This window comes from Cimex lectularius, unplaced genomic scaffold (assembly GCF_000648675.2).
Source record: "Cimex lectularius strain Harlan isolate CLEC.00 unplaced genomic scaffold, Clec_2.1 scaffold89, whole genome shotgun sequence".
Taxonomy (NCBI): Eukaryota; Metazoa; Arthropoda; class Insecta; order Hemiptera; family Cimicidae; genus Cimex; species Cimex lectularius.
Window position 1 is genome coordinate 1346287 of NW_019392722.1, and position 24681 is coordinate 1370967.

General features: G+C 35.9%; 3 protein-coding genes across 4 annotated transcripts; 1 reads left to right on the forward strand and 2 right to left on the reverse strand.

Annotated features, from left to right (window-relative positions):
* Positions 1-237: 237 nt before the first annotated feature.
* On the reverse strand, positions 238-2755 carry LOC106674019. Its single transcript, XM_014406449.1, has 3 exons — positions 2597-2755; positions 470-676; positions 238-413 (listed from the first exon to the last, which is right to left on the reverse strand). The coding sequence occupies exons 1-3, from the start codon at positions 2633-2635 to the stop codon at positions 288-290; spliced, it is 372 nt and encodes a 123-aa protein (XP_014261935.1). The 5' UTR covers positions 2636-2755; the 3' UTR covers positions 238-287.
* Positions 2756-7197: 4442 nt separating this feature from the next.
* LOC106674220 (intraflagellar transport protein 88 homolog) lies at positions 7198-21665 on the reverse strand. 2 transcript variants are annotated; one of them, XM_024226675.1, is made up of 18 exons: positions 21015-21665; positions 20879-20952; positions 13894-14124; positions 13782-13835; positions 13562-13719; positions 13308-13503; positions 13031-13248; positions 12826-12935; positions 12650-12765; positions 12425-12575; positions 10465-10664; positions 10222-10408; positions 9762-9909; positions 9596-9707; positions 9305-9539; positions 8200-8325; positions 7447-7581; positions 7198-7388 (listed from the first exon to the last, which is right to left on the reverse strand). In XM_024226675.1, exons 3-18 carry the CDS (start codon positions 14056-14058, stop codon positions 7249-7251), a joined length of 2451 nt encoding a protein of 816 aa, XP_024082443.1. In that variant the 5' UTR covers positions 14059-14124; positions 20879-20952; positions 21015-21665; the 3' UTR covers positions 7198-7248. The 2 variants fall into 2 exon arrangements, with proteins under 2 accessions (XP_024082443.1, XP_014262316.1); XM_014406830.2 differs by lacking the exons at positions 20879-20952; positions 21015-21665 and adding an exon at positions 18802-19082.
* On the forward strand, positions 19065-22750 carry LOC106674221 (60S ribosomal protein L24). Its single transcript, XM_014406831.2, has 6 exons — positions 19065-19174; positions 19266-19341; positions 21672-21757; positions 21822-21983; positions 22499-22562; positions 22635-22750. Exons 1-6 carry the CDS (start codon positions 19170-19172, stop codon positions 22707-22709), a joined length of 468 nt encoding a protein of 155 aa, XP_014262317.1. The 5' UTR covers positions 19065-19169; the 3' UTR covers positions 22710-22750.
* The last annotated feature ends 1931 nt before the right edge of the window (positions 22751-24681 follow it).

The following is a 24681-nucleotide window of genomic DNA, read 5'->3' on the forward strand; positions in this document are numbered from 1 at the left end:
GAAAGTTCAAATATTTGGTGGACGCCTTCTACCTTTGGTCGTTATTTTCCAAATCCACATTGTACCAGACTTGTGCCGCATAATAAACCTCTTGTCTTCAGCACCCAACTCATATAATATAATAGTTTGAAGAAAAATGACAAGTGGAATTTTCACATTTTGGGATATTTCTTTCAGTGGGAAACTTTTAAATTCCTACGTTCAAATAGAATAAATTAAAGTGACCAAAGAAAAAAAAAAGATTTATATGATAGTTTAATTTTTAAATTAGCCTTGAAAAAGTGGAACTAGTCTTCCCCGCCTCCGGTAAGTTCTCTCAATGTGTAGTAAGCCACCTTGGCCACGTAATCCATCGCTTCGTAAGGTATGAGAAATTTATGTTTTCCCGTGTCAAATTCGTACTTGCTCTTTAACTATAAAAAATATTAATTTACTTATTATTTCTATAAACGTTGCCATGGGCTCTTACGTTGGGAAATTTTCTGATTTCTTTATACTCTTCACCTGTCAGGGCTGAGGTCGTGTATACCGTCACCTCGCATCCGTGGACACAAAGCTGCCTGGGGTTCTTCTCCGGTTTGATGTTGTACTGAGGGTTCTTCCAGCCGAACCCCTTGGCCATGTCCCGCAGCTTCAGGGTGTAGTAGTCTTCATCATACATCTCGACCGTACTGCACTGTTAAACAATTGTGGTCATCACCATCGTTTTTTCACCAGGGAGGTGCAGGGTGAGATATTTCTCAACCTACACAACCGAGTATGATTTTGCTTTCGATTTTAACTGTAAAAAAATGTATTTTCGATTCCGTTTTCAAATAATCGAGAAGCAACCGAACAAACGAAAAAGCAAAATAACATCGCAACCATGTCGAAATAAAATACATTCTTATCTGATGTTGAGATAAAAAGGCTGGGATTATCAATAGAAGAACAGCCATCTACTCGGACAGCCAGGAGGCACTGAAGGCAATTACCGCATCGATGGTAAAGTCCAGAGTCGCTTGGGACTGCATTAGAGTCTGTCAGACATTGTGGAAAATAACAAATCCGGGTACATGGACATACAGGGCAGAGAAGCAACGAAGAGGCTGATAAATTCACCAAGGAAAGTTCAATGAGGACACCTGAACCTTACCACGATGGCAAAAACGCGGATACATTAGACAATCGATTGATAATAAGTCGTCCGCTCAATTGGAATGTAGACTAGCACAGAGGCACGCGACAAAGTTGATCAAAGGACCGTCGCTGAAACTAACAGTACAACTACTAAATCTAAGACGTGCTCTGACTAGAATAATAGTTGGATTGCTAACTAGACACTGCAGACTTCGGAGGAATATGTATAGACTCGGAGTGGCAAAAACAAGCCTGTGCATATATTGCCAAGATGAAGAAGAAACAGCGGAACACATCCCCTGATAGTGTGTAGGCCAATGGAGGTGATTCTTAACCCTGGGAGAGGAAAAGCCAGGGCCTGAAAGATCACACGGGAGCCCTTGAAAAAGCTTTGGGTTCTGGTAAAAAGCCTCAAGGTTAACAAGGAGCTCTAGACAAAAAACGGAGATGCACGATAGACAACTGGTTGACTACTTGCAATACTGATTGCAGTGCACGGGTCATAAAGAGGCCACTGCAGTATAATTTATCCATCTTCATACCAAGCTTTGGGTTTTTTGTTAAGCCTTCTTTAGGGCTCTACAGAAAGGCAATTATAATTGTTTTAACAGCATATGCTCACAATAAATACAATGTTTGCAATGCAATAAGAGAGAGAGAGAGAGAGAGAGAGAGAGAGAGAGAGAGAGAGAGAGAGTGAGCGCCGTGTAAACGTCTTAACCGTTAAGTACACCAGCGCCCTTTATTATTTATTGGACTTATACTCCGAAAGGTTGTCACTCCCAGATGTGCTGACCCTAGGGTCTATACGTCAGGGGAGTTCACCCACCCCTTTATGCGGCCGGGTCGCTAGTATCCCCCTTAAGCCAGATGCCCAGGAAATCGTCGATTCCCAACCAACGGGGGCTGTCTGGAGATGCACAAAATAGACCGATACTGGTCGCGGTGCACAGGTCGTAAAAAGGCCGGCTCCTATATAATCTAATCTATGTCATGTACAAAGCAATTTCCTGTTCTGTCGATAGTCCAGCTTTTCAGCTGACAACTTATCCACAAAGACGCTTTTGTACGCTTGTTCTTCCTGGAGCTCGGCATACACCTCCAATACCGCCTCGCTGCATATTTTGCAGAACATTGGACGTTTATAAACTGCCTATGTGCTGTGATGATCTTCAATGGAGAATGTGAAGGATCGGATTCCTAAGACACGCGAGACATGTTTTCGACGTATCACCTAAGCATTGATATACTCTGCTGAGGACTATGATGTAGATACATAGCATAGTTAAGCATATTTTAAGTCACTAAACTAGATACCTGAGACTAGAGTTTTTATAACTATCCCTTTAATTTAAATTGTCAAATAGTTCGGAGATATTCATTTACTAGTCAGTAGGTTATAGCACAGCCGAAACTCCTTAGTAAATACTATAAATATTATAAATTATTTATAAATAAACTATTCTCGCATACTTACAGATTTTTTCTGACCCCCTTCATATTGTTGAACTTCCATTTTTCCAGTTATAATGCCGAAAACTATTGCCTAACAAACGGCAAAGGTGGTAATGTGGGAAAATGAACATTTACGTTCCTAATAAAATTTATTTCACATGTGTTATTAATCAATAAAAACGTAGCAAAATGAACTGGACGCACTTTTGTCCCCGTTAAAACAAGCTAATTTCACTTATTCGCTTGAATAAAAACGATATATATTACAAACTGGGTGGAAATGTTACGATTCGAGGGGCGAAATGTCACCGATGTTAGAAACTGGGTCCAGTCGGACTGGCAACATCCTTGTTTTCTCGTTCCCCTTGACTCACTGATAATTCGGATTTTACAAAAATATAATATATTCACCTACCGTACAAATACTGAAAATTACACTATTGAACCGATTAGGTAACAAGACTTTAAATACTAGCCGCAAAGAATAATTGATATTGAAGAGAACTTAAAAAATATAAGTATTATGCGGTCCGCGGTTCGACTTTATGCGTTGTCTGTGGAATTTACATGAAATTGTTATTATATAAAAATTTGAACAAGTATTGCAAAGATATTTCTATCGAGGGGGTTTGCTAAACACACCGTTATAACAAACATGGTATATTTAGATAGACATTTATTTTTATATTTACTTTATGTTTATTTTTACGAGCCAAAAACCTATTTTTTTTAAAGCGTATGCAAAAGTAAAGAGAATTTTTTTTTTTTTTTTTTTTTGACGGGCTTCCGACATCTAGGTCATTTCAGCCCCCAACTAAGTCTATATTCTATTTACACTTTCAAACACTACATTCATACACATAAATACATCCATACAGTACACACATTCCGTTTGGTCGGTGGAGTACTTTTATAAATATTCCGCCATCGACCCCGAACACACACTCTTACCCTCTCTACGTTCGAGGGGCAATGATGGCGTTATATTTCACCCTCACCCCTCGCCATTCACGCTAATAAATACATGCACTCAGACAAAACATATAGACACAACACATAAGACATATTATATACAATTAAAAAAAAAATTCCCCTAAAAAGCGGAACAGGGGACTGAAACTCGCTAGTGTTCGAGAACTCTTCTTAAGTCTGGCGGCATGCCTACACGCTCTCTCTATGGAGCCAAGGCATGACACGTCTCTATTATGTGGGACACATCGAGCAACCTTTCTCTACATAAGGGGCACCTGTGCGGGCTTTGGCCCAAAAGCAGGTGCCCAGTGTCAATAAATCACTGTTCTATACATCAATAAAAAAAAATTAAAAGCCTTATGAATAAAACAACATAAAGATTTAATTAATTTTAATTAATTAGGGGGCATAGTTATAATTGGGCTTAAAAAAAAAAAAAAAAAAAAAAAAACCTGTCTATACAGGGTGTTCAGCTACTCGTCTTACAAACTTTGCCAGTAAATTCTACATTCAAAATGGAACCAAAAGCTCTACTTAACTATGGTCCAAATCTCAACATTTTCGGAGTTATTTAGGATTTCAAGACCTTGCTTCAAATAAACGATGATAAATCCAAAATAAAAAGGTTTTTGAAAAATTCGTTGATACCATGTCACCAATACTAAAATTGTAAACGTTGGTGAAATAGGCGTTTTAGTAGCGAGAACATTGAGAAAAATAATTTTCAAAGTTGAAAAATTTATTATGGTAATTCTAAACTACTATTTCCAAACCGAGAGACTAGCAAATTTCAGAAAACCTACTCCATTTAATATCCTTTTTAATGGTGCAAATGCTTTTTTAATTACTTTAATAAAATCGAGGGGGTTCGATAAACACACCCTGTTATAACAAACTTGGTATATTTAGATAGACATTTATTTCTATATTTACTTTATGTTTAATTTTACGAGTCAAAAACCTTTTTATTTATTTCTTAAAAAAAAGGAGAAAAAAATATATGCAATACAACTAACTCAACATTAATAAAGAATAAATCACAGTTCTATACATCAAAAAAAAAATTAAAATCCTTATGCATAAAACAATAAAACAACATAAAGATTTAATTAATTAGGGGGCGTCGTTGGCCGCAACGGTTTAGGCGTTGACACGGCGCTCATCACCGTAAAGTAAAGGTCCCGGGTTCAAATCCAGCGGCCCTGCATTTGGACCCGACATTATAATTGGGCTTTTTTTTTTTTTCAAAAGCACAGGCACACCGAGGGTTGATATGATCTGTTGAGAACCCTCGTAGAAAAAATAAAAAATTAATTAAACATCCTGTCTATACAGAGTGTTCGGCTATTCGTCTTACAAACTTTGCCAATAGATTCTACATTCAAAATGGAACCAAAAAGTCCTAATTAACTATGCTCCGAATCTCAACAGTTTCGGAGTTATTTTACTTTTTCTGATTTCGTCATGACACCATCACAAGTCTAAATCTGAGTGATTCATTCATGTCGGAATGAAAGCAATTATCGCAAATTTCTTCTTTCTGGCTATGACCGCAATAATGAGTTAAATGTACAAGTAGCTTTGGTTTTTCAAAAAGGCTAGCACAATTTCGAAGTACTGACAGACAAAAACCAGTAAGAATAGATAGGCTAGGATGATCGGGGATGATCAAGTTACAACTTTTTAAGATGATTGCTGTATATTAGACATGTATATGTTACACTTTCTTAATCCGGCTGCAACATGAGTTGGCTCAGTGGAGACAGGAGGGACGTGTGGATTCCACTAAGGGAGAGACAAGAGATGGTCAATGAGACGGGGTGCAAGTGTATTTACAAATATGACGTTAAGTTGGATACTTGGTATTGTTGTGAAGAGGTCACCCCCCCCCAAAAAAAAAAACAGGAAGCACAGATATAATTCTGTGTTTGAACCTGTGTCAGCCAATCTATGCAGCGCTTGCTTCTTGCTCCTCTCCTTGTTGATGAAGTCGTGCTTCCACTAAGGCAGTGGTCGGCAAACCATCATCCAAAAGAGCCAAATATAAACAAAAATACAAAATTGAAGTTTATTCAGATCCATTTTTTAAACTTAAGCTTTGTTTTAGTAGACATTTTTATGGAAATAATTAGAATTAAAAGTACACTCTCAAGCTTGCCTTTGCTAAATATGTTTCGTTTAATTAACGGTACATTAAATAAAACTTTGTATCATTCTTATATAAAGATAATATTTATTTAAAAATATCACAAGTTAAATAATATAAAAGGTATTCTTAAAAAAAACTACAAATATTCCACTAATGGTCTTGCATTTCCCTGGAAAGTAGGGGTAAGTCAGGTTTGTATGTTGTTTTTAATTTTAGGCACAATTCCAAGTTCTCATCGATAAGTCGATTTCTTAATCTACTCTTGATAAAGTTCATGCTTGAAAATGATTGTTCACAGAAATATGTAAACCCAAATAAGGAAAGAACAACAAACGCTAGTTTTTTCAGTTGATCATCATCATCCAGGTGTTAAAAATCAACATATCTTCCCTTGCCAGATCTTTCAAAGCAGACCATTTGTGCTGTAAACTTAATTCACATTTATTTTTCGCCAATAGCTGTAAATCAGTTTAAAGACGCTCGAATTTTGAGCTCCAAAATTCTTTATTTTTTAAATTCAGCAACTGCGTTTCAAAGCTGCCAATATCAATATTGAAGGGCAAAAAATTAATGTTACCGTGGCATTCAGAGGTTTTTTTTTTAACAAAGGCTAGTGTCGCTTTGTTGTTCCTAAAGTCTTTGAACCTGCTGAGCAAATTTCTTCAGAAAATGTCTGCGCACATCGTGCTTCCTGATGAATAATACAATGGTAAGTAAGTATCTCGTGATTAATTTTTTCTTTAAAAGTAGTGAAAATCCCATTTCTTGCACCTGTAATACTTTTCACTCCGTGTCAGCACTAAACATTTAGTGAAAGTGCCGCAGCTAAGAAGTCAAAGAGCCGTGGTTTGCCGACCACTGCACTAAGGGAATTAACTTAATAAAGTGCTTCCTGCTTCTACAGAAGTTAATTAATTAATACAAGTAATGTCCTATATTTAGGGTAGAAAATATGATTTTTTTTAAAATTAATACAAATAACAATTATTCTATTTAGCACTATTTTTTTTTTAATTAAACTAAAAATAAACGGAATTCCATTCTATACACATGTCTAAAGTTCCAAATTATCAGGACTGATAAAGAAATTAGAAAAGAAACAAACTCACGAGTCACTCTTCCATTTCAAGCTGCACCATGTTTGCCGTGATCAGCAGCGTTCTCTTCGGGAAAAACCTTTTGCGTATATCAAACACCACTGGATCGCCACACTCTGCTTTTTTTACAATTTCTTCCATGTCTTTTTTTTTTTTCCAAACTCAGAGCCCACTAGCCTCAAAGCCCTCGATTCAAACTAAGCTCAATTCAACTTCTTTCTGACACTTCTGAAATTTATTAAATTTGTTCGGAAAAAAATGTAAAATATATATATCATACGACACATTTTAAACTGATCGGCACTTGATCAGTCCTAACGAGTCTGCCTACTCTAACACGATATAAATTCGCAAGAGCAGACTTACAATAATATTGGTAAATTGGGTTATAGCAACCCCATGAAATTTCAGTCAATCAATAAATAATCGGTCATATATTTTTTTATTACAAAAGTATTATTCTGGAAGAAGGTCTTGAGTGATTTCCTCATCGGCGAAGTCCTCCTCTAAGCTCTTCCCCCATGGTGTCTTCGGAGGCAGCATACCAGTTCTAGGCCTCTCTTGGATTGGTCCCAATGGATCACTGTAGCTCGCTTCTGAAACAAAAAGATTTCGATGTGAATTAAAATTAACTCGGCTGGATAAAAGGCTAACCAATGTGCTGCTGGTGTGTCATTTGCTGCTGTTGGTGTGATGTCCCTCCTCTTGACGGTGGCAAAGGGGAATCCAAGTTTCCTGGGCTCAATCCTCCCCTACCGCTTGAAGACCTTCCACTACTACGCCTTGAACCTATGTACAATTAATAATAACAATATATTTTACAGAAAAAATATAACAATATAAAATCAAAAATAAGAAAACAAAGGAAAAAATTACTTACGTATTAAACAATATGTAAAGTAAGAAAATAGCTTTAAAAAATATTTCATACAAATATACAGAAAAAGATCAGATTTATCATTGTTATTTTAAAATATAAATGTTATTTATGCCAGAAATGTACCATTTTAACAGGATTATAGCAACTTTTTTTTGTAATATTAATAAAATACCCCTTAATATTTTTCTGTGCAATAACATTTTCTATTTAATAACATTATAGAATTGCATAAAATTCAAATTAATACTTAAAGTAATCATTTTTTATCTAAATTAATATCGCGAGCGGGATTCGAACCCACAACCTTTGGCTCAATTTGGCACTGCTCTGGCATCGAAACTTACTTGGTTACTTAGCTGGTTGTGGGTTTGAATTCTGCTTGTGAAATTTTTTCAACTCAACCAAGACCTTAGATAAAAGTATAATTAATTAAAATAATTAATGCGGTCAATTATGTCTACTAAACATATATGTATTAATTTAATGCTTAATGTTTGAACATCAAGAATTGTCCAAGTATTCCTTACCAGACCTGCTGCTGCTGATCCTCTCGCGGATTTCTTTAGCTTTTTCTGCTCTTTTAAGCTCCATGGCGTATTCTGTCGTTTCTTTCAGACCGAGATCGCTACAAAGCCTGACTAAATACTTTAGACCTAAAACAGAGCATTTTATTGATAATTATTACTTATTAAATATTGTTATAAATTAATAAACACAAAATAAAACAGACACACACTTTCATTTGATTTTGTGTGGGTCACAGCAACTTTCTTATTATTAACTTATAGAATTTCCTTGAATTTCCTTTATTATATTATTCGTGCAGACCTTAGAAATTAATAGAGCTTTGAACTGTTGGTTATACATTATTATTCATTATTTATCACTGAACAATCATGAAATTATTCTCCCCATTTCAATTTCTGATGTCACTGTTAATAAAGTCCATGAACCTCTTACTTACAAGTTTTTTTAAATGTAATTAACTGACTAATTTAATTTCATTTTACGGCTGCATGAATAAATTGTAAATATATGTTGCATAAATTCCTGGGATTCAGATGTTTTTTCACTAAAAGAGCTCAGGTTCAAAATGAGGGCCACTGAATCCGACCCGGAACATTCTGAGTCTTGCTTTAATTGTTTAACCGGAGGGAAAGGAAAAGAGAGTGTGATTGTGTGAGAGAGAGAAAGAGAGAGCAGAGCATAAGAGAAAGTGAGTGGGAAGGAGAGTCATATGAAAGACCAATTCCAGCTTAGCCTCTATTTTCAAATTTTCGATCCGTTCTTTTGTTCAGTGAATCCCACAACTCCCTTCAACTTCAATGAAGAAGGAATGAAGATTTTTTAAAATGATTTTTTGAAGGAAAATTGCCAGTATTTTTATGTAACAGTATTCTAATTTGCAATAATACTGTTTTGTATTTGCAATAATAATAAAGTTTTGTGTTGGTTGTTAAAATTGGTTTTTTGTGTCTATTTTTTAGCACCTTCTGTAATTCAAATTTTTCAGTAATCCGAATACTCCCCTACAATAATTAGTTCAGATTATAGAATTATCATATTCACTTGTCATATTCACCATCTGTATATTAAATTCTAATCAACTGTATTTTTAAAATTATAACTTACATTCAACATTTTCTGGAAACCTAGTCAAAGTGTTTTTGTATGTGTTAAGGGCTGCTTGATAGTTTCCAGCTCTTCTGTGACAAGAACCGATTAACAACGGCCATTTGCTCTCGTACGGTTGCATCAATGCTGCCTTCTCATAAAAAGGAATTGCCTTCTCAGGTACTCGATGTGTGACATAATAAGCGCCAAGCCAATCTAGAACTCTGAGATCCGATGGCAAATACCGAAAAGCCTACAAATAAAATAAATAAAAATTTTAATTCCGCTTGTTAAATAAATAGTATTTACCTCATAATGATAATGGTATGCTTGTTGCTTATCATTGTCCTCATCATAAATTTCCCCAAGCTTTTGCAAAATACTCGGATCTGCTGGCACTATGCTGAGCAGTTGTAAAAACCTACAAACAATTGCGTAAAAAAATTTCTATTAATTTTGACTCAGTTCTACGTACCATTCTATGGCCTGATCGATGTCTCCGACGAGCTGATGGAGATGAGCGAGTTGATAGAGAACTGGGGGGTGGCTGCTCATTATCGCATGAAGTTTAAGAAAATAATCCAAAGCGTCTTCATACTGCTCTAGTCTTTTGTGCACCAAACCTTTAAATATATTACACAGAAGTGAAATAAATTTTTTTTATTATAATTAAATAGTGTTATTAATGAATGTTCTTGAGTTCAAATCCCATCATAACCCTTAGACTTCTATTTGAAAATAATTTTTAAAAAAGTGTAAAGTCGTTCTAATCTTATCTGTGACACCAAAAGGGTAGAATTTTGTGTGCCCCTCTGTATGACTTACTTTTTAATTTGTTTTCTGCTAGTTGTAGCGATAAAAACACATACAGAAAAAAACTCCCACCAGAATTTATTGAAGCGTGGGAAAAATAATAACAGAAAAAAAAATCATACCAAGATTATAAAGTGCTGCAATGCAAGTAGGATCGTTATCAATTGCTGTTAAATAAAAATTTTTGGCCTTCTCAAAATCTCCTTTCGCAAGTGCACAATTTCCCAGATTCACAAACGCCGCTGCATTATAACTGTCTGAAAGACGAGCAAGCTCTGCAAATTTCTCCGCCTCGTCTATTTCTCCCCGCTGTAAGTAGTTCAAATTAGATAATTGACATGAGTCGTATGACTTTAATTTTATACGTGATAAAAGATGAAGGAGAGGTTAGTAGCAGCGGTGGTCGCTAATCGTGCCTCGGTACTTTTCTGCAAACCTTTCAACGTTTCAATCGCTGGAGGAAGGTCACGCTGCTTTAAATACATGAGGGCTCTGTTCACCTCCAAATCACCCGCCAGGCTAGGATGGGCAGAATTTCTTACCGCCTCCATGCACCAATTGTAACCTAATAACAATTATTATGTTACTAAACTTTTTTTTTTTCGGATACCAGGGACTGGAGGAGTTCCCTCCTGAGCACTGCAGCTGTGCTGTACAGCTTATTGTACTTTATCCCTGGCTCCATATTTGGGGGGACCCCGATATGCCGGTGTTCTTCCATCGAAGAAACTCATTTTTGAAGGAGGTTGGGACCAAATTCAGTGTCGCTGAGATCCGATCCCGCCTCTTCCATTGATGAATGTCGTGTCAATTTCTTTCAATTGCGGCCACCGGTCCCCTTAGGCGACAGAAAAAGTTCAGAGGCGACAGTGGGGATCGAACCCACGACCGCGGGATCTACTAGCTGAGAGTCTGACGCCTTAACCACTCGGCTACCGTGGCCCCCTACTAAACATATACTGCAACATGTAATTTTATTTATTAACAGAATGTTTTCGACCTCATGACAACAAATTGTTGAGTCCACTGGATAGACAAATGTAAATTAACATTGAAGAGGACTTATGTCATGCGGTCAAAGACATTCTTTTAATAAATAAACTTCCAGGATGCAGTATATGTTCAACCACCTACAATACAAATAATAAAGTTTTAAAAGAAACAGCAAAAAAATCATTTTTTTTTTTTTTAATTATTATATTCCCATACATTCTATTTTACTTTGTTACTGATTTACATAACCTTAAATCTGTACGTGTGTGTACATACTACCCACCAACAATTCCAGCTTTTGTAATTAACAATAAATTACTGGCAGACCTCAAGAATCACCCACCTTGGTTTATCCGTCCATTCAACAAGGTTAGGCTCCAGGGGTTATCAAAAGCTAGGTCATTTCAGCCCCCAATGCAATCAGTTCCTGAATCCAAACCTATTTGCACTCTCACTCTTCTTTCTTATTTACTGATGGAGTACTCAATATTCTACCATTGCCCTTATATCTGTTATATAACTAACCTACTTGAGGGTCAATGGGTACACAATATTCTGCCATCAGCCCACTTACACTACAAATTCCCACTAATAAATACATTCCCTCTCAATACATGCTAGGGACATAAAACTATCAGAACTGTATGCAATAAAACAACCCTGATTCCTCCAAGAATAGGAACAGAGGACCCACAATTTGCTGCCATGCTCAAGCACAATTCTCATACGGGTGGCATTCCTATGCCCTCTTTATATGGAGCCAATGGATTGCACCTTTCAATTTGGTACACATCGAGCAGCACTGCATGTCAACCTAGCATGGCCTATTCTTAATCGACCAAGGTTGCTTCTTCTACAAGTCAGATCCTCCAAGGGCCACCTATCAACAATGCCCTTAAAACAGGAGAGTTTCTCTTCCTGCCTACCAATACTCCCACTTTCTTTTAATCAAGTTTTCTTTTATTGCTTTTTTAGTGTCAGAAAGCTGGATTGTGTTGGTTAAGTCAGGAGGTTGGGATTTTCTGGCATTAGCCGCCTCTTCTGCCTTTTTGTTACTCTCCAGACCTATGTCCGGTACACAAACAACAACTGCCTTTTAGTAGATGTGCTACAGTTCATGGTGTCTTTCCAAAAATTCCTATTTTATTTTGTTTGGAATTATTACCATAAGGAAGAGAATAAAGGCAAAACTTCTATGTTGGAGACCATCTGAGACTGCAAAGGTTAAGGCTACTTGGCTTTTTTCAAACACTGGCACCCCAGGGGTTGATATGGTTGATATTTCTTATACATTAGATAATAACTTTTTTTAAGATATAAAAAACGTCTAACCAGCTGTAAAATTATTGTCAATGGCTGGTGCAATCAGTTTTGCTGCTGTTAAAATGCTATTGTAAGCTTGGTTTCTCAACTCTCGTTCCAATCTTCTCAAATTGTCATCCCGAATAACTTCAAAAACTAGCTTTTGGCTTGGATCAACATCCTAAAGGCAATGTAATAACAGTTTTGAATTATTATTATTAAAGTGTTTATACATTATTGTTAATTTATGTTTACCATTGCAGCATATCGTTCTTCATCGATGTCGAGAGGTATGGCAAGCAACTTGGAAAAGCTTTCTTTCATTTTATCCTTGTCTCCCATTGCAAAATAACAGATTACAGTGTATAAACCTATTTTTCGATCAATTTAAATTAATGAAATACTACATTTTACAATTTAAAATATTTTACCCGCTTTGAAATTCGGCCTTTCTTGCATTATATATTCAAAGCTGCTGCATGCTTCATTGTACTGGCCCATTTTGACAAATAACAACCCAATATTATGCATTATTTTAACCCTGAAAATTAGAATAACAATAATAATAAATAGATGCATATATAATGCAATAGACAGTTGTTATTAAAATGTATAAATTAATTTGTTTATTCAAACCTTAAGTCTTTGTAAGTATTGGGAACTTGATCAAGCGCCATTCTATACATCTTTATCGCCTTGGGTATTTGGCCAAGCCTTACATAAAGGTTGCCCATATTGACTTTAAGTTGGTTTGAATTTTGGAACATCCTGTTTGATGTGAGAGCAGTGTATGTATTTATAGCTTCTGAGTTCATTTCATTGTTTTGGTATTGTGTAGCTAAGTTGAACAAAACCTAGAGATAAACAATAATGATTTGATAAAAGTAAAACTATACAAATAACGATTTCATACTAAAGAGGTAAGATCAATGTTATGTGTGTCACCCATGCCAGATTGTTCCTGAACTCTTATCAAGCTTTTTTCTTTTCCTGACGCCTCTTTTGCCTTCTCGAGTGCTCCGGTAAAGTCCTTTTTACTCGCAAGGATACAAGATTCATCAACTAGTTCAGTTATTGATTTTTCAATTCTTCTTATTTTATCTTCAATTCTGGAGAAAAAAAAATGTTTCGTCATCGACATCCTCTTTTAAGTATGATTTTAGTTACCTTTCTTCGACTCTTTCAGTCAAAGGTGTTACAGAAGGTCTAGGAGTGATGATCATATCACTTCTCTGAGAAGTATAGCCGGCGCCTCTCACAGCTGTCATTGGTCGGTTAACTGGATCAGTCATTCCAGTGACTGGTCTAAGACTGCTTTCTCGATACTAATCAGTAAATTGAAATAATGTTGACACTTAGTCGTTAAAAAAATTGTTTAAAAACATACCCCTGATGATGTACCAAGTCGCATAGCTGTACCTGGAGTCTTAAACCCTGTGTACTAAAAGCAATAAAGTTACTAACAATTCAATTATTGATAAATAAATTATACAAATTACCAGTCTTGTCCGCTTGCCGTAGGATGATTTAAGTGCATCTTGCAAGTATTCGTCCTGATCTATATTTTTTGTATTGAAAGCAGGATGATAATCGTCGTAGCCGCTGTAAAGCTCATCCTCATCCTTTGTCGGAGTGGGTGCATGCAGCCTCCCAAGAAAGGCCATTTTTTTGTGTTTTAACCAGAAATTACAAATTGGTTTCTATTGTATTTGAAGCTGATGGTCAAATATCTAATAATAAAAAAATACAATTATTGACAGGTATAAATATTGCAAATTTAAACTATCAATACGTATTGAGTCTATATCTTCTAACATAAATTGTGGATGCTACTTGGTTTGTTGTTAATATATTTTGGGTTAGTAAGCCATTGGAATTGGCAATTTTATATTATATAGTAGAGGTGAAGTGGTCCCATGTTTACAAAGTATCAAGTGTGAATTTCCCCAAGGAAATAATTTATTTAGAAATCGTGAGATGCGGCCTGGTTTGATGTAGGTTTCAGAAAAACATTTTCTTTATCGTGCCAACGTTTCGATTTTTATTGAGATCATCTTCAGGGCCTGGGATTTACATTCCAATTGGATGTGGAAAAGTGAATTTATACAATGCAAAATATATTTTTTATATATTCAATCAAAGTATTTCTACTCACTCAAAGTGTTTGTCTTCTGTGTAATTGTGCCATTCTTGCATGTCGTGTCGAAAGTGCCAGTGAGATTTTGCTATTTTGTGTTTATATACGTTGGATTTTGAAGGGGTGGGGAAAGATGTCGGTATAGAAAAGACATTTTTGAAACGTTGGCACGATAAAGAAAATGTTTTTCTGAAACCTACATCACACCAGACCGCATCTCACGATTTCTAAGTAAATATCGATTAACGGTCACTAATCAAGGAAATAATGTTTGTTCTTATCCTTGGTCTGAAATCTAGCATTACAGACAATGTACCAAGAATCATTGTTGATTCAGAAGTCATTATTTATTCTTTGTTGGGTGATGAGGAGTATAGTAATACCTGGGGCTGATTCGCCTCAACTAACTCTATAATAGAAGATTGTAATTTGTATTTATAAGCTCGATAAAGAATTGGAACAAATTAAGTCTCATAGAAGTATAAATGACAATAGGCTATTGTAGCAGAAGGTTAATAAAGGAAGGGTCCCTTTTAGGTCAAAAATAACTTCGGAAGAAATAAGACATTGCATAAGACATAGGAACATTAATCTCCAGGAAAGAAGATATTGCAAAGATGGAGCTACCGCTATAGCAATCTGCTCAATAGTGACAGATGAGAAGAAGAATTTGAGGACATTGGAAGCATAAAGTTCAAAGAAAATGAGGATGTAGTTGACAAAAATGATGGGTGCAATAGGTAAGAAAAAACCTTTAAAGCCCCTCGGATTGACAGTCTACCCGTGGAGCTATTTAAGCGTGGCTAAGGGGAAAGCTATAAAACACTCCATAACCTAATTATATCCATATGGTGGCACAGTGGAGGAAGGATATTTTATGACAGTACACAAAAAATGGTGTCAACTGGAGTGTTCAAATTATAGAAGCATTTCACTCCTAACATCTGTATATAAGTTTTATCAAACATCCACTTTAATAAGCCCCTCTTGGCCGACAAAGATTAGAAAATACCAGGCAGGCTTTAAGAAAAATAAGTCCACAGTAAAGATCTTTTCCCTTCGGGTTAATTTTCTAAAGAAGTATTAAATTCCAGGTGACCATACATCACTTCTTTATAGATTTAAAATTATAGACTTAAAAGTGCTCATGAAAGTGTCATACACCCAAGACTGCCCAGATGCCATGCAAGAAATCAATATACCACAGGATGATAAAAATGACAATGATGAATAGACATGTTTAGTCTGGATTCAGGATGCTGATTTCAGACAGATAAAATACTGAGGCAAGGTGACATTCTAACCTGCCTCCTGTTTGACATAACCCTAAAAGAAGTAATAAGGGATTCTAGCAGCCAGACCTCAGGAACCATATTCACCGAATCCATACAACTATTGTCCTATGACATAATAGCACACACACTCCTAGAGCTAAAGGGTGGTTTGCAAGAAGCAGCCATAATCATGGGTCTTACCATTAATGAGGACAAGACCAAATATGTGTATGTAGGAAGAAGTGGCCCACTACCATGGCAAAATGGTATGGCAAACTGTTGTGGTTCAGACAAACTCTACAAAGGGAAGTAAAGAAATTCCTTGGTCCATTGATTTTACTGAACCTTAGTTTAGACAGTAGTCTGCATATACTTTCCCGTTTAGGTTACGTTATAATCCTTTTGTCATGTTTTCTGGCATATTTTGTTTGTGTGCAATTATGTCAGTGACCATGACCGGCTTTTACAAAATATGAACTGGCAGCCTCAGCAAGGAGTTTGGTTTTTGTATTTATTGCTGCTATGATATTATACCTAAATCAGGAAGATATCAGTACTATTTTTACTTAATTTCATCAAGCCCTGTTTAATTGTTGTTAATGAGTTGCCTCTAACTTTGAAAAGCATACAGAAGCTGCCTGATGGGACTAAGGAAGTTCAGTAGTTGTGTTCCATGTACATTACATAGCTAAGCTCTATAGATAGAAAATATTTGTAGCAATCACATTTGAATCATGGTGCCATCAGCAATGTTTAGAACTGCAGCTGTTCCCTGAGGATTTGGAACTGCCTCTGTACAGTGCCATCATTGAGGATCAACGACCAACATGCTGCATGTCCTTTGCAGCATATTGCATTTTTTTTGCCAGGGTCTTGTTGATTTTGTTCGGAAAGCCTGGTTTTACAGATATGAATATAGGAAATTAATTTTCTATTCGACTTATTTTGTTTCCTTTTTTGCTCTCGCAGGTAATACATATAATTTCTATTTTATGGGCTTCTAAATGCGAATTCTGTTTGCCGGTAGGGGCCCCTTTGTGAGTTGGAATCCTTGCTTTAGTTCTTTGAAGTGTCATTTTTATTATTTTCAAAGTTTATCGCATTTCAATCTTGTAATTTGAAAATCCTGTAAATAATTGTAACATCTGAAGTTGATATTGTAAATTCTCCTTTTCTTATAATTACATAATTATGTATATTCTTGGAATAGTAATGCACTCCGAACTCTGGTTGACAGTCTTAATACCATGCCATAGTAATACTGCGTTTTTTTATTTTATCATTTAATGACCTGGGGGGGGGGGTCTTTGTATCTCCCAAGAAGCTTTTTTTTTTTTTTTTGGCCTTATGATCTTTGCATATTAGCCATGACGAATTCTTATATATGTTGTTCAAATTGGGGGTTATCGGGAAAAAAGGGCCAGAGGCGACAGTGGGAATCGAACCCACGACCGCGGCGTGAGAGGACTCTCACACTAACCACTCAGCTACCGCGGCCCCCCTACGGCTAAGCTATGTCCTTTACGACCTCAAGTATAGCTAAGGTCAATAGATAGAAAACATTTGTAGCAATCTTATTTGAATCGCGGTGCCATCAGTAATATTCAAAACCTCAGCTTCTGTACCCGGAAGGATTTGAAACCGTCTATGTATACTACCATCATCGAGGTGCAACATCCTATTTGAAAGCAACATTTGACAGAATCAGGCATACTACTCGTTCCTTATATTGTTGAATGACCTTTGGGAGTTTCTTTCTATCTCCCAAGGAGCTATGTCCTTTATGACCTCAAATATAGGTAAGCACAATAGATGAACACATTTGCAGCAATTTTATTTGAATCGCAGAGCATCAGCAGTATCCAGTACCACAGCTCCTGTTCCCCAAAGGATTTGGTACCATCTGTGGGCAGTACCATCGTTGAGGGGCAACGTCCGATTTGAAAGCAACATTTAGCAAAATCAGGTATATTAGACATGTCCATATATGATTTATTGACCTTGGGAGAGGGGATTGTATCTCCCAAGGAGCTATGTTCTTTACGACCTCAAGTATAGCTAAGCCCTATAGAAAGAGCACATTTGTAGCAATCTTATTTGAATCATGGTACATCAGCTGTATTCAAAACCACAGCTTCTGTCTCCCAAGGGATGATACAGTATCATCATTGAGGGGCAACGTCCTATTTGAAAGCAATATTTCACAGAATCAGGCATATTAGTCGTGTCCTTACATCTTTTAATAACCTGGGGGGGGGGGTTGTATATCCCAAGAAGCTATCTTCTCTGTCAGAAAGTTTACTTTTCCCAAGCATAGTCCTTGTATTCACATAATATTGGGAACCCTAAAAAATGGGTCTTTAGAGTTCGGTTTGGCAAATTGTAAAAGTACAAGATGTAATGTCCTGGTGAGGGGTCCTATGTTCTTTATGATGTCAAGTATAACTAAGGTCAATAGTTAGCACATATTTGTAGGAATCATTTGAATCAAGGTGCTGTCAGCAATATCCAGTAGCTGACCTCCTGTTCCCTGAGGGATTTGGTTTCATCTGTGGGCAGTTCGTCGAGGGGCAACGTCCTACTTAAAAGCAGCATTTATCCAAATCAGGCATATTAGTTGTGTCCTTACATCTTTGAATAACCTGGGGGGGTTGTATATCCCAAGAAGCTATGTTCTCTGTCAGAAAGTTTACTTTTCCCAAGCATAGTCCTTGTATTCACATAATATTGGGAACCCTAAAAATGGGTCTTGAAAGTTCTGTTTGGCAAATTGTAAAAGTACAAAATAATAATTGTTAAAAATTAGTAACAATGAAATAAATTTGTTAAATTCAGCTGTCAGACAGCACAAATTGGCTGTGAATGAAATTTATTTTTCCTTTTTTTTTTTGTTTAGTGAAATTGCACAACTGGCAGTTGATATTTTAGAACATTTATAATTACTTATTTAATAGAAATTATTAAATTATATGTTTTGTAAAACAAATTGTAATTACCAAATGGTTTTTGGATCCGAAAACGTCCCCTGACAGCTTTCTCGTTTTGGAGTCGTCGGCTAGTTTCTACGGCGACTGGGTTGTAAATAAAAGGAAATCAATCTTTTTTTTTAAATCTCCCGCGCATATTTTAAACGGCAATTCCTTGTCGTCAATTTTTGTAAATAATAAAATATTAAATGTTATAAATATTAAAAAAGGAAGAAATTTCTTTTATTAACCGTATTCAGATTTTTAACATATTTTTTGGGGTCTAAGTTTTTATGTCAGCAGTGAGTTCCGATATGAAATCCCTCTGGAAACCTGCCTAGCCTCTAACCAACTGGCAACCGCACAGTCAGTCTTTTCTGTCCGCGTATCTATTTACAATGAAGTCAGTATTTTTATCCGTTTTTATTCAATTAATCTTCTCTCTAATAAAAACGGAAATGTGTCGATTTTTAATTGTTTGCCTTTATTTACAGGATCGGCCTCTGCTCGTACAGCGGGTACAAAATCTACCCCGGACATGGCAAGACCATGGTCAAGTCCGACGGAAAGGTTAGTTCTATTGTTTATTCCATCCTTTCTTTTTTCAGTAGTCGTATTTTCTTGTTTGAAATTGTAAAAGAAAAAAATAACATTATCGGTCTGTCGAGGTCTTTATCATTAACTATATTACAAAATATGTCAATTCTTGACAACAATTGTGTAAACTTGACATCTCTGAAGTTTCTAAAACTGGGCATCGTGTGCTACCTGGCTACGTTACAATGTTTTCAAACACTTTCACACAAAACCAATATGACACCACAAGAATAGCACTTCGTTTATGCCCTGAAGATGATCCGAATGAGAGTCGAAACGGCGGCAAAAAAATAAAAAAGGTGTTTTGTAAACTACTTCATTCTTGACCGCTTCTCACGAATCCGACAAATTTATTATGCACCTGCTCCCATATTGACTACAGGTATGCAATTATTACATTTTGTTTTGATTTTTTAACAGTGCTGAAAGTCCTATGTATATATAGGTATCAAACACTGATGACTTGTTGGCATCCAGATTTCCTATATAAGTTTTGAACGTATCGGTTCCTGGTTCGGGCAGTCATGGACAAGGACCCAAGTCTGTGATTGTTCTAAACAATGGCAGGTTGCATCCGGGATTATATTGAATCTCTTTAAGACGTCATACTAGATGCAATGCTACGGAAGTTTTTGTGACGGAAATTTCGTGATAAAAACCCGCCTAACCCGAACAAGCCACTACAGCAGAAATGAACAGAATGATTCCAACGACTGTTTGGATATGCAGTTGATAATGTGACTCAGTTGAGCGTGCACGGTACAATGAAACTTTTCATTTTGTGTGTTTACAAGGCAATGGAGAAGCGGAAGAGAAAGAGAGAACATTGGATTCATCCATTGAATATGAAAAGGGTATCACTTGGTCAGTTACACTGCCTGTATGGGGAACTTCGAAGATATCCTCTTCTTCCAATACTATAGGATTACTATAGAAATTCCACAAAAAATTGGTCCAAGTCTATCCTAGATCAGCTTCACTTGTAGTATGCTTGTCCAACTGCCTACCACTTCCGTTCTACACGTCAGTCATAGTGTGGTGCACTCCATCTGTTTTGATCTCTTTAGACAGAACCCAGCGGAACATTCTGTTGACGGATGCTGGTGCACCAACGGAGAGACGTCAGAAATTTCCGTTCAGTCTGTTGCTGGCTGTCTGTTTTGAATGTAAGTTTGTGCAGCGGAAATTTCCGTCTAGTGTGCGGCCTAAGTATTCACCAATTCGTCCATGTCCGCTCAACGTTTGTTTCAGCATGTAGGGATAGTTGTTGAAGTTGTAGGTTCTCAGGTGAGGTACTGCGAGTGTAATTTCGTGCTGTACTTTCTTCACTTTTAAATTGAAGTTCAAAGAAGAATTTCTATTGCTTAAAACTGTAAACAGCATTGTTTTTCATTCTTGGCTGTGCCGGCGCACGTTACGTCGGGGGGGGGGGAATGAAAAACGTGTTTTTCTAAACGACCTCATTCTTGACCGCTTCTCATGACTTATACAAATTAAAAAGTTTTCAAACCTCTGCTCACAAACTGTTTGTATGTTTGATGAAAAGAATCCTTTACTGTGTGAAAAGTTCTACTTCATTATCACCTAAAAATTAAACACAAAAACTAGAAATGGAAAAAAAGATATAATTACAATTTATTTTATACCTGGATATTGTAAACGAACACAAGTGCGATCAATAGCACCTATGTACTTTGGAAACTTAATTTTGAACATTTCACACAAACAGCCATTCTTCTAGATTCACACAGATTTCTAAAATCACAAACTGCCATGATCCTGTTGCATAGAATCTGAGTGTAGTGTGTAACATAAGTTCGGTATAGATAGCATCATTTCTGAAAACATAACATCAAGACAACAAAAAAATTAATAGCACTTAACTGGTAATAAGAGGAGTTATTGTATTTCTTATCATCTGTAATCCAAAGCTTGCTGCATTAACCTTCTGAATCTATTAAAGAATTCATCATTATCCCATTCGTGAAAGCGTTCCTGTATGGTTCTAAACCCCTTTCTTTGTAAAGCTATTAACTCAGGGAAATCATCATCTATTAATTCCTTTAAAAAAATTCATCCATTTCAATCTATCTCAAGACAATTCCATTTGGAGCGATCAGTACTTGCTGATCATTCAAATGCTCTACGTGGAGCAGGAAATAACCCTGTAATCTCATTGGGCATTTGATAAAGTCCACAAAGGAACAAGTGGACATAATGCAATAATTTATAAATGCCATATAATTTAAGCAATCCATTTTCAGTTTTGTTTCATACAGTCATGTTGAAACTTATTTTTTCAGACATTCACATTTCTTAATGCTAAGTGTGAATCTTCCCACTTAATGAAGAGGAATCCAAGGAATGTCACTTGGACAGTCCTCTACAGGTATTTATCAACTTATTTTAATTAAAAATTGTATCAGCAAGTAGTATTTTTTTTTTCTTTTAAGGCGTAAGCACAAAAAGGGCCAGGAGGAAGAACAGTCTAAGAAGAGGACGAGGAGAACGCAGAAGTTCCAGAGAGCCATTGTTGGTGCATCCCTCACAGACATTCTTGCCAAAAGGAACATGAAACCCGAGGTCAGGAAGGCGCAGAGAGATCAAGCCATCAAGTGAGTTATTTTTATTTATTTTTTTAATATGATTCGCTAGGTTTATTTAACACATTCAGTAAAATCCAATGGGCTGGTCGGACGCTCAGGTACGTCCTCACCCCTTTTATGATCTTTGATGATTGGTGAGGGTGGGTTTCTGGCCTCAGTTAGACCCAAGCTGTTCTATATTTTTTTTCTCTCTTTCTTTTAGACATCCATTGTGTATTAGATACAAACAGTATTTCCTTTAATTGTCGTGCTCGATATTTTAAAACAAAATCCATTTCATTACAATTTAATATCCTTTTGTTTTATTTCTTCCCTTCTCTTTGGTCTTTCCCCCTCCATTTTTAATAAAACGTCAAGTTTAACTTAGCTCAACTCTTTTTCATTATTAAGGTAACATAAATACTTGCAATTATGCATAATGTAAAATGGGGGTTAATGTGACTTGTTTATTTAATAGAGACATTACTTCAGTTATTTATTGTTCGTTAGATATTATTTTTTTAAGATATATTTCCATTTTACAGGGCTGCCAAAGAACAAAAGAGGGCGACCAAAGCGGCCAAAAAACCTGAAAAGGTTGCCCCTAAAGTGAGTTATTTTTCCATTTAATGTTGTTTTTTAATATTAGGTCTGTTTTTTCAACAAAATGTTGTTTTTTAGGTCAAGGCACCTCCTAAAGCCAAGGTATCTAAGGTACAACAAAAATCTGCACCTAGAGTCGGAGGAAAACGATGATTTGTAATAATGTTAACTTAAATACATCTGTTTCAAATATATTTGAGGTTTTATTATTTTTCCCTTATCGAGTGTTACAGTACTTAATTTATTTGTAATAGTTGAAAAATGTGTATTTTTCCATCCAATACAGATGAAAATGTTCATTTTAATTTTAAACCTGATAAAATGGTAAAGAGAAGTAACTGAGTGATTAAATGAGTTAATTTATAATGCTCATGTAAAAAAAAATTCTTTATGTTTTACATGTTGAGCACCTCCCATAGACCTTCTGAACATAGAAGTGCTGGTAGCACAACCCTGTCCAACTGATCCAAGTCCCATTCCAAATCCTCATTAATCTACTTGGTTGGAAACTATTTAACCAGCATACAGCATATCACATCTGATATTCTTTATTAGACATTAATTGTTGTTTAACATACACATGACATGGTGAGCCATCACTTTTATTTCACTAATTTTATTACACACACTTTTATTACACTATTTGCTTTCATAAATATTTTCCCTATTACTCACTCTAGCTAAACCAAGTTCCCACTGTTTGTCGAATAGTAGGTCAGTCTAATTTTCTTCTTACTCCCCGATTATGAACATTGTTTACTTAATTACTTACATTTACTCTATTACTTAAAAAAAATCAAAATATTTCACGGATTGCTCATTGTTCTATAGTTTTGTAATTGCACAACAGATCGTCTTGTGAGTTGGGGGAGAAGTATACTGTTGGAGATTGTGTGGGTTTGGGTAAATATATTGCCTTTTGAATTTTTTCAGTTGGTATATGTGAAAAATTACACTACTCTAGTGACTTGAAATTTATCTTTGGTTGTCTGTTATTACAGCTCAACTTTTCTTCCTTTCTCTATTTAGATACTCAAATATTTTCAATTGACTACTATCCACTATTTTATCAAATTTTAAACCTAGTATCAGGGGCATTTAACTAATGTATAATTTGTGGATCTACCTTCAGCCTGTGAACTTTTTTTTTTAAACAAGTGTCATTATTGCCATTAACATTCAACTGTTAACTTAGCCAGTATTAAAAATTATAAGTTTTGCTCAAATCACGCAAAAGGGTTTTTTCTAAAGTTTTCTGCTTAGTGATTTGGAGATGTAGAAGTGAATTTTAGGGGTATGGGGTGGTTATTCTGAAATTTTAAAGAGCTATTGTATTCTCTCTTCATTACCTACAGTGCATCAAATTTTATGAAGAAATTTGATAATTGCCCAAGTTTGTTTCCTTGACTATTGTGTTGTACATCTGTACAGGAGGTAGTAGGGCGTGATCCTTGTTTTACGTGCATAACACATTAATTTGGTTTTGCAATTAAACATCATCATCAAACATGATTTTTCATGAAAGCAATGTCTTAAAATTTGTATCGCTTCCTCTTGTTCCTTGGTCCTCAAAATATGGGTGAAGTAGATTAAGCTGTTTGTCCCATTGTCACTAGAAAAGGAGTAGTCACAAACCGTTTAATAAAATTTATTACAGTTAAATTATAATTAATTAATATAAGTTTATATAATGATTTCAGCTTCTCCACCCAGGGAAGAAGAGCCTGCATTAATCCAATCCGCATACAGCTGGAAAGAGTACTGCAAGACTGTTGGCTGTCTCCACCTCAATCAAATTGGAAGAACAACCAAAAAGAGGCATCATGTCAGTGTAATTATGGGTTTTCGTTAGCATAACAACATTCAATGATAGTAGTACGTTTTCTTAATTTGCATGCTTATTCATTAAATAGATATAGGTGATAGTTATAATGAGTTCTTTTTTTAATGAGGGTTCGCAACAGCAGAGGTTATATAAACCCTCGGGGTGCTGGTGTTTTAGAAAACAAGCCCATTTGTAAGTATGTCGAGCTTTCCTTCTTAAAGTTTATTATGCCCTTATCCAGTCCCATATCCAGTATGGTGTAGTTTGCTGGGGGAGTGCCTATAGAAGTGTGACCAGTCC

What these genes read in the sequence shown, in the direction of transcription:
- LOC106674019 (XM_014406449.1), bottom strand. Translation starts at nt 2,635, where the DNA reads ATGGAAGTTCAACAATATGAAGGGGGTCAGAAAAAATCT. An exon ending in AAGGGGGTCAGAAAAAATCT is followed by an intron (nt 677 to 2,596) that starts GTAAGTATGCGA and finishes ATTGTTTAACAG; the next exon opens with TGCAGTACGGTCGAGATGTA. An exon ending in AAATCAGAAAATTTCCCAAC is followed by an intron (nt 414 to 469) that starts GTAAGAGCCCAT and finishes TATTTTTTATAG; the next exon opens with TTAAAGAGCAAGTACGAATT.
- LOC106674220 (XM_024226675.1), bottom strand. Translation starts at nt 14,058, where the DNA reads ATGGCCTTTCTTGGGAGGCTGCATGCACCCACTCCGACAAAGGATGAG. An exon ending in TCTCCTTCATCTTTTATCAC is followed by an intron (nt 10,409 to 10,464) that starts GTATAAAATTAA and finishes AACTACTTACAG; the next exon opens with CGGGGAGAAATAGACGAGGC. An exon ending in GACACACCAGCAGCACATTG is followed by an intron (nt 7,389 to 7,446) that starts GTTAGCCTTTTA and finishes TTTTTGTTTCAG; the next exon opens with AAGCGAGCTACAGTGATCCA.
- LOC106674221 (XM_014406831.2), top strand. An exon ending in TGGTCAAGTCCGACGGAAAG is followed by an intron (nt 19,342 to 21,671) that starts GTTAGTTCTATT and finishes TTATTTTTTCAG; the next exon opens with ACATTCACATTTCTTAATGC. An exon ending in CAGAGAGATCAAGCCATCAA is followed by an intron (nt 21,984 to 22,498) that starts GTGAGTTATTTT and finishes TCCATTTTACAG; the next exon opens with GGCTGCCAAAGAACAAAAGA.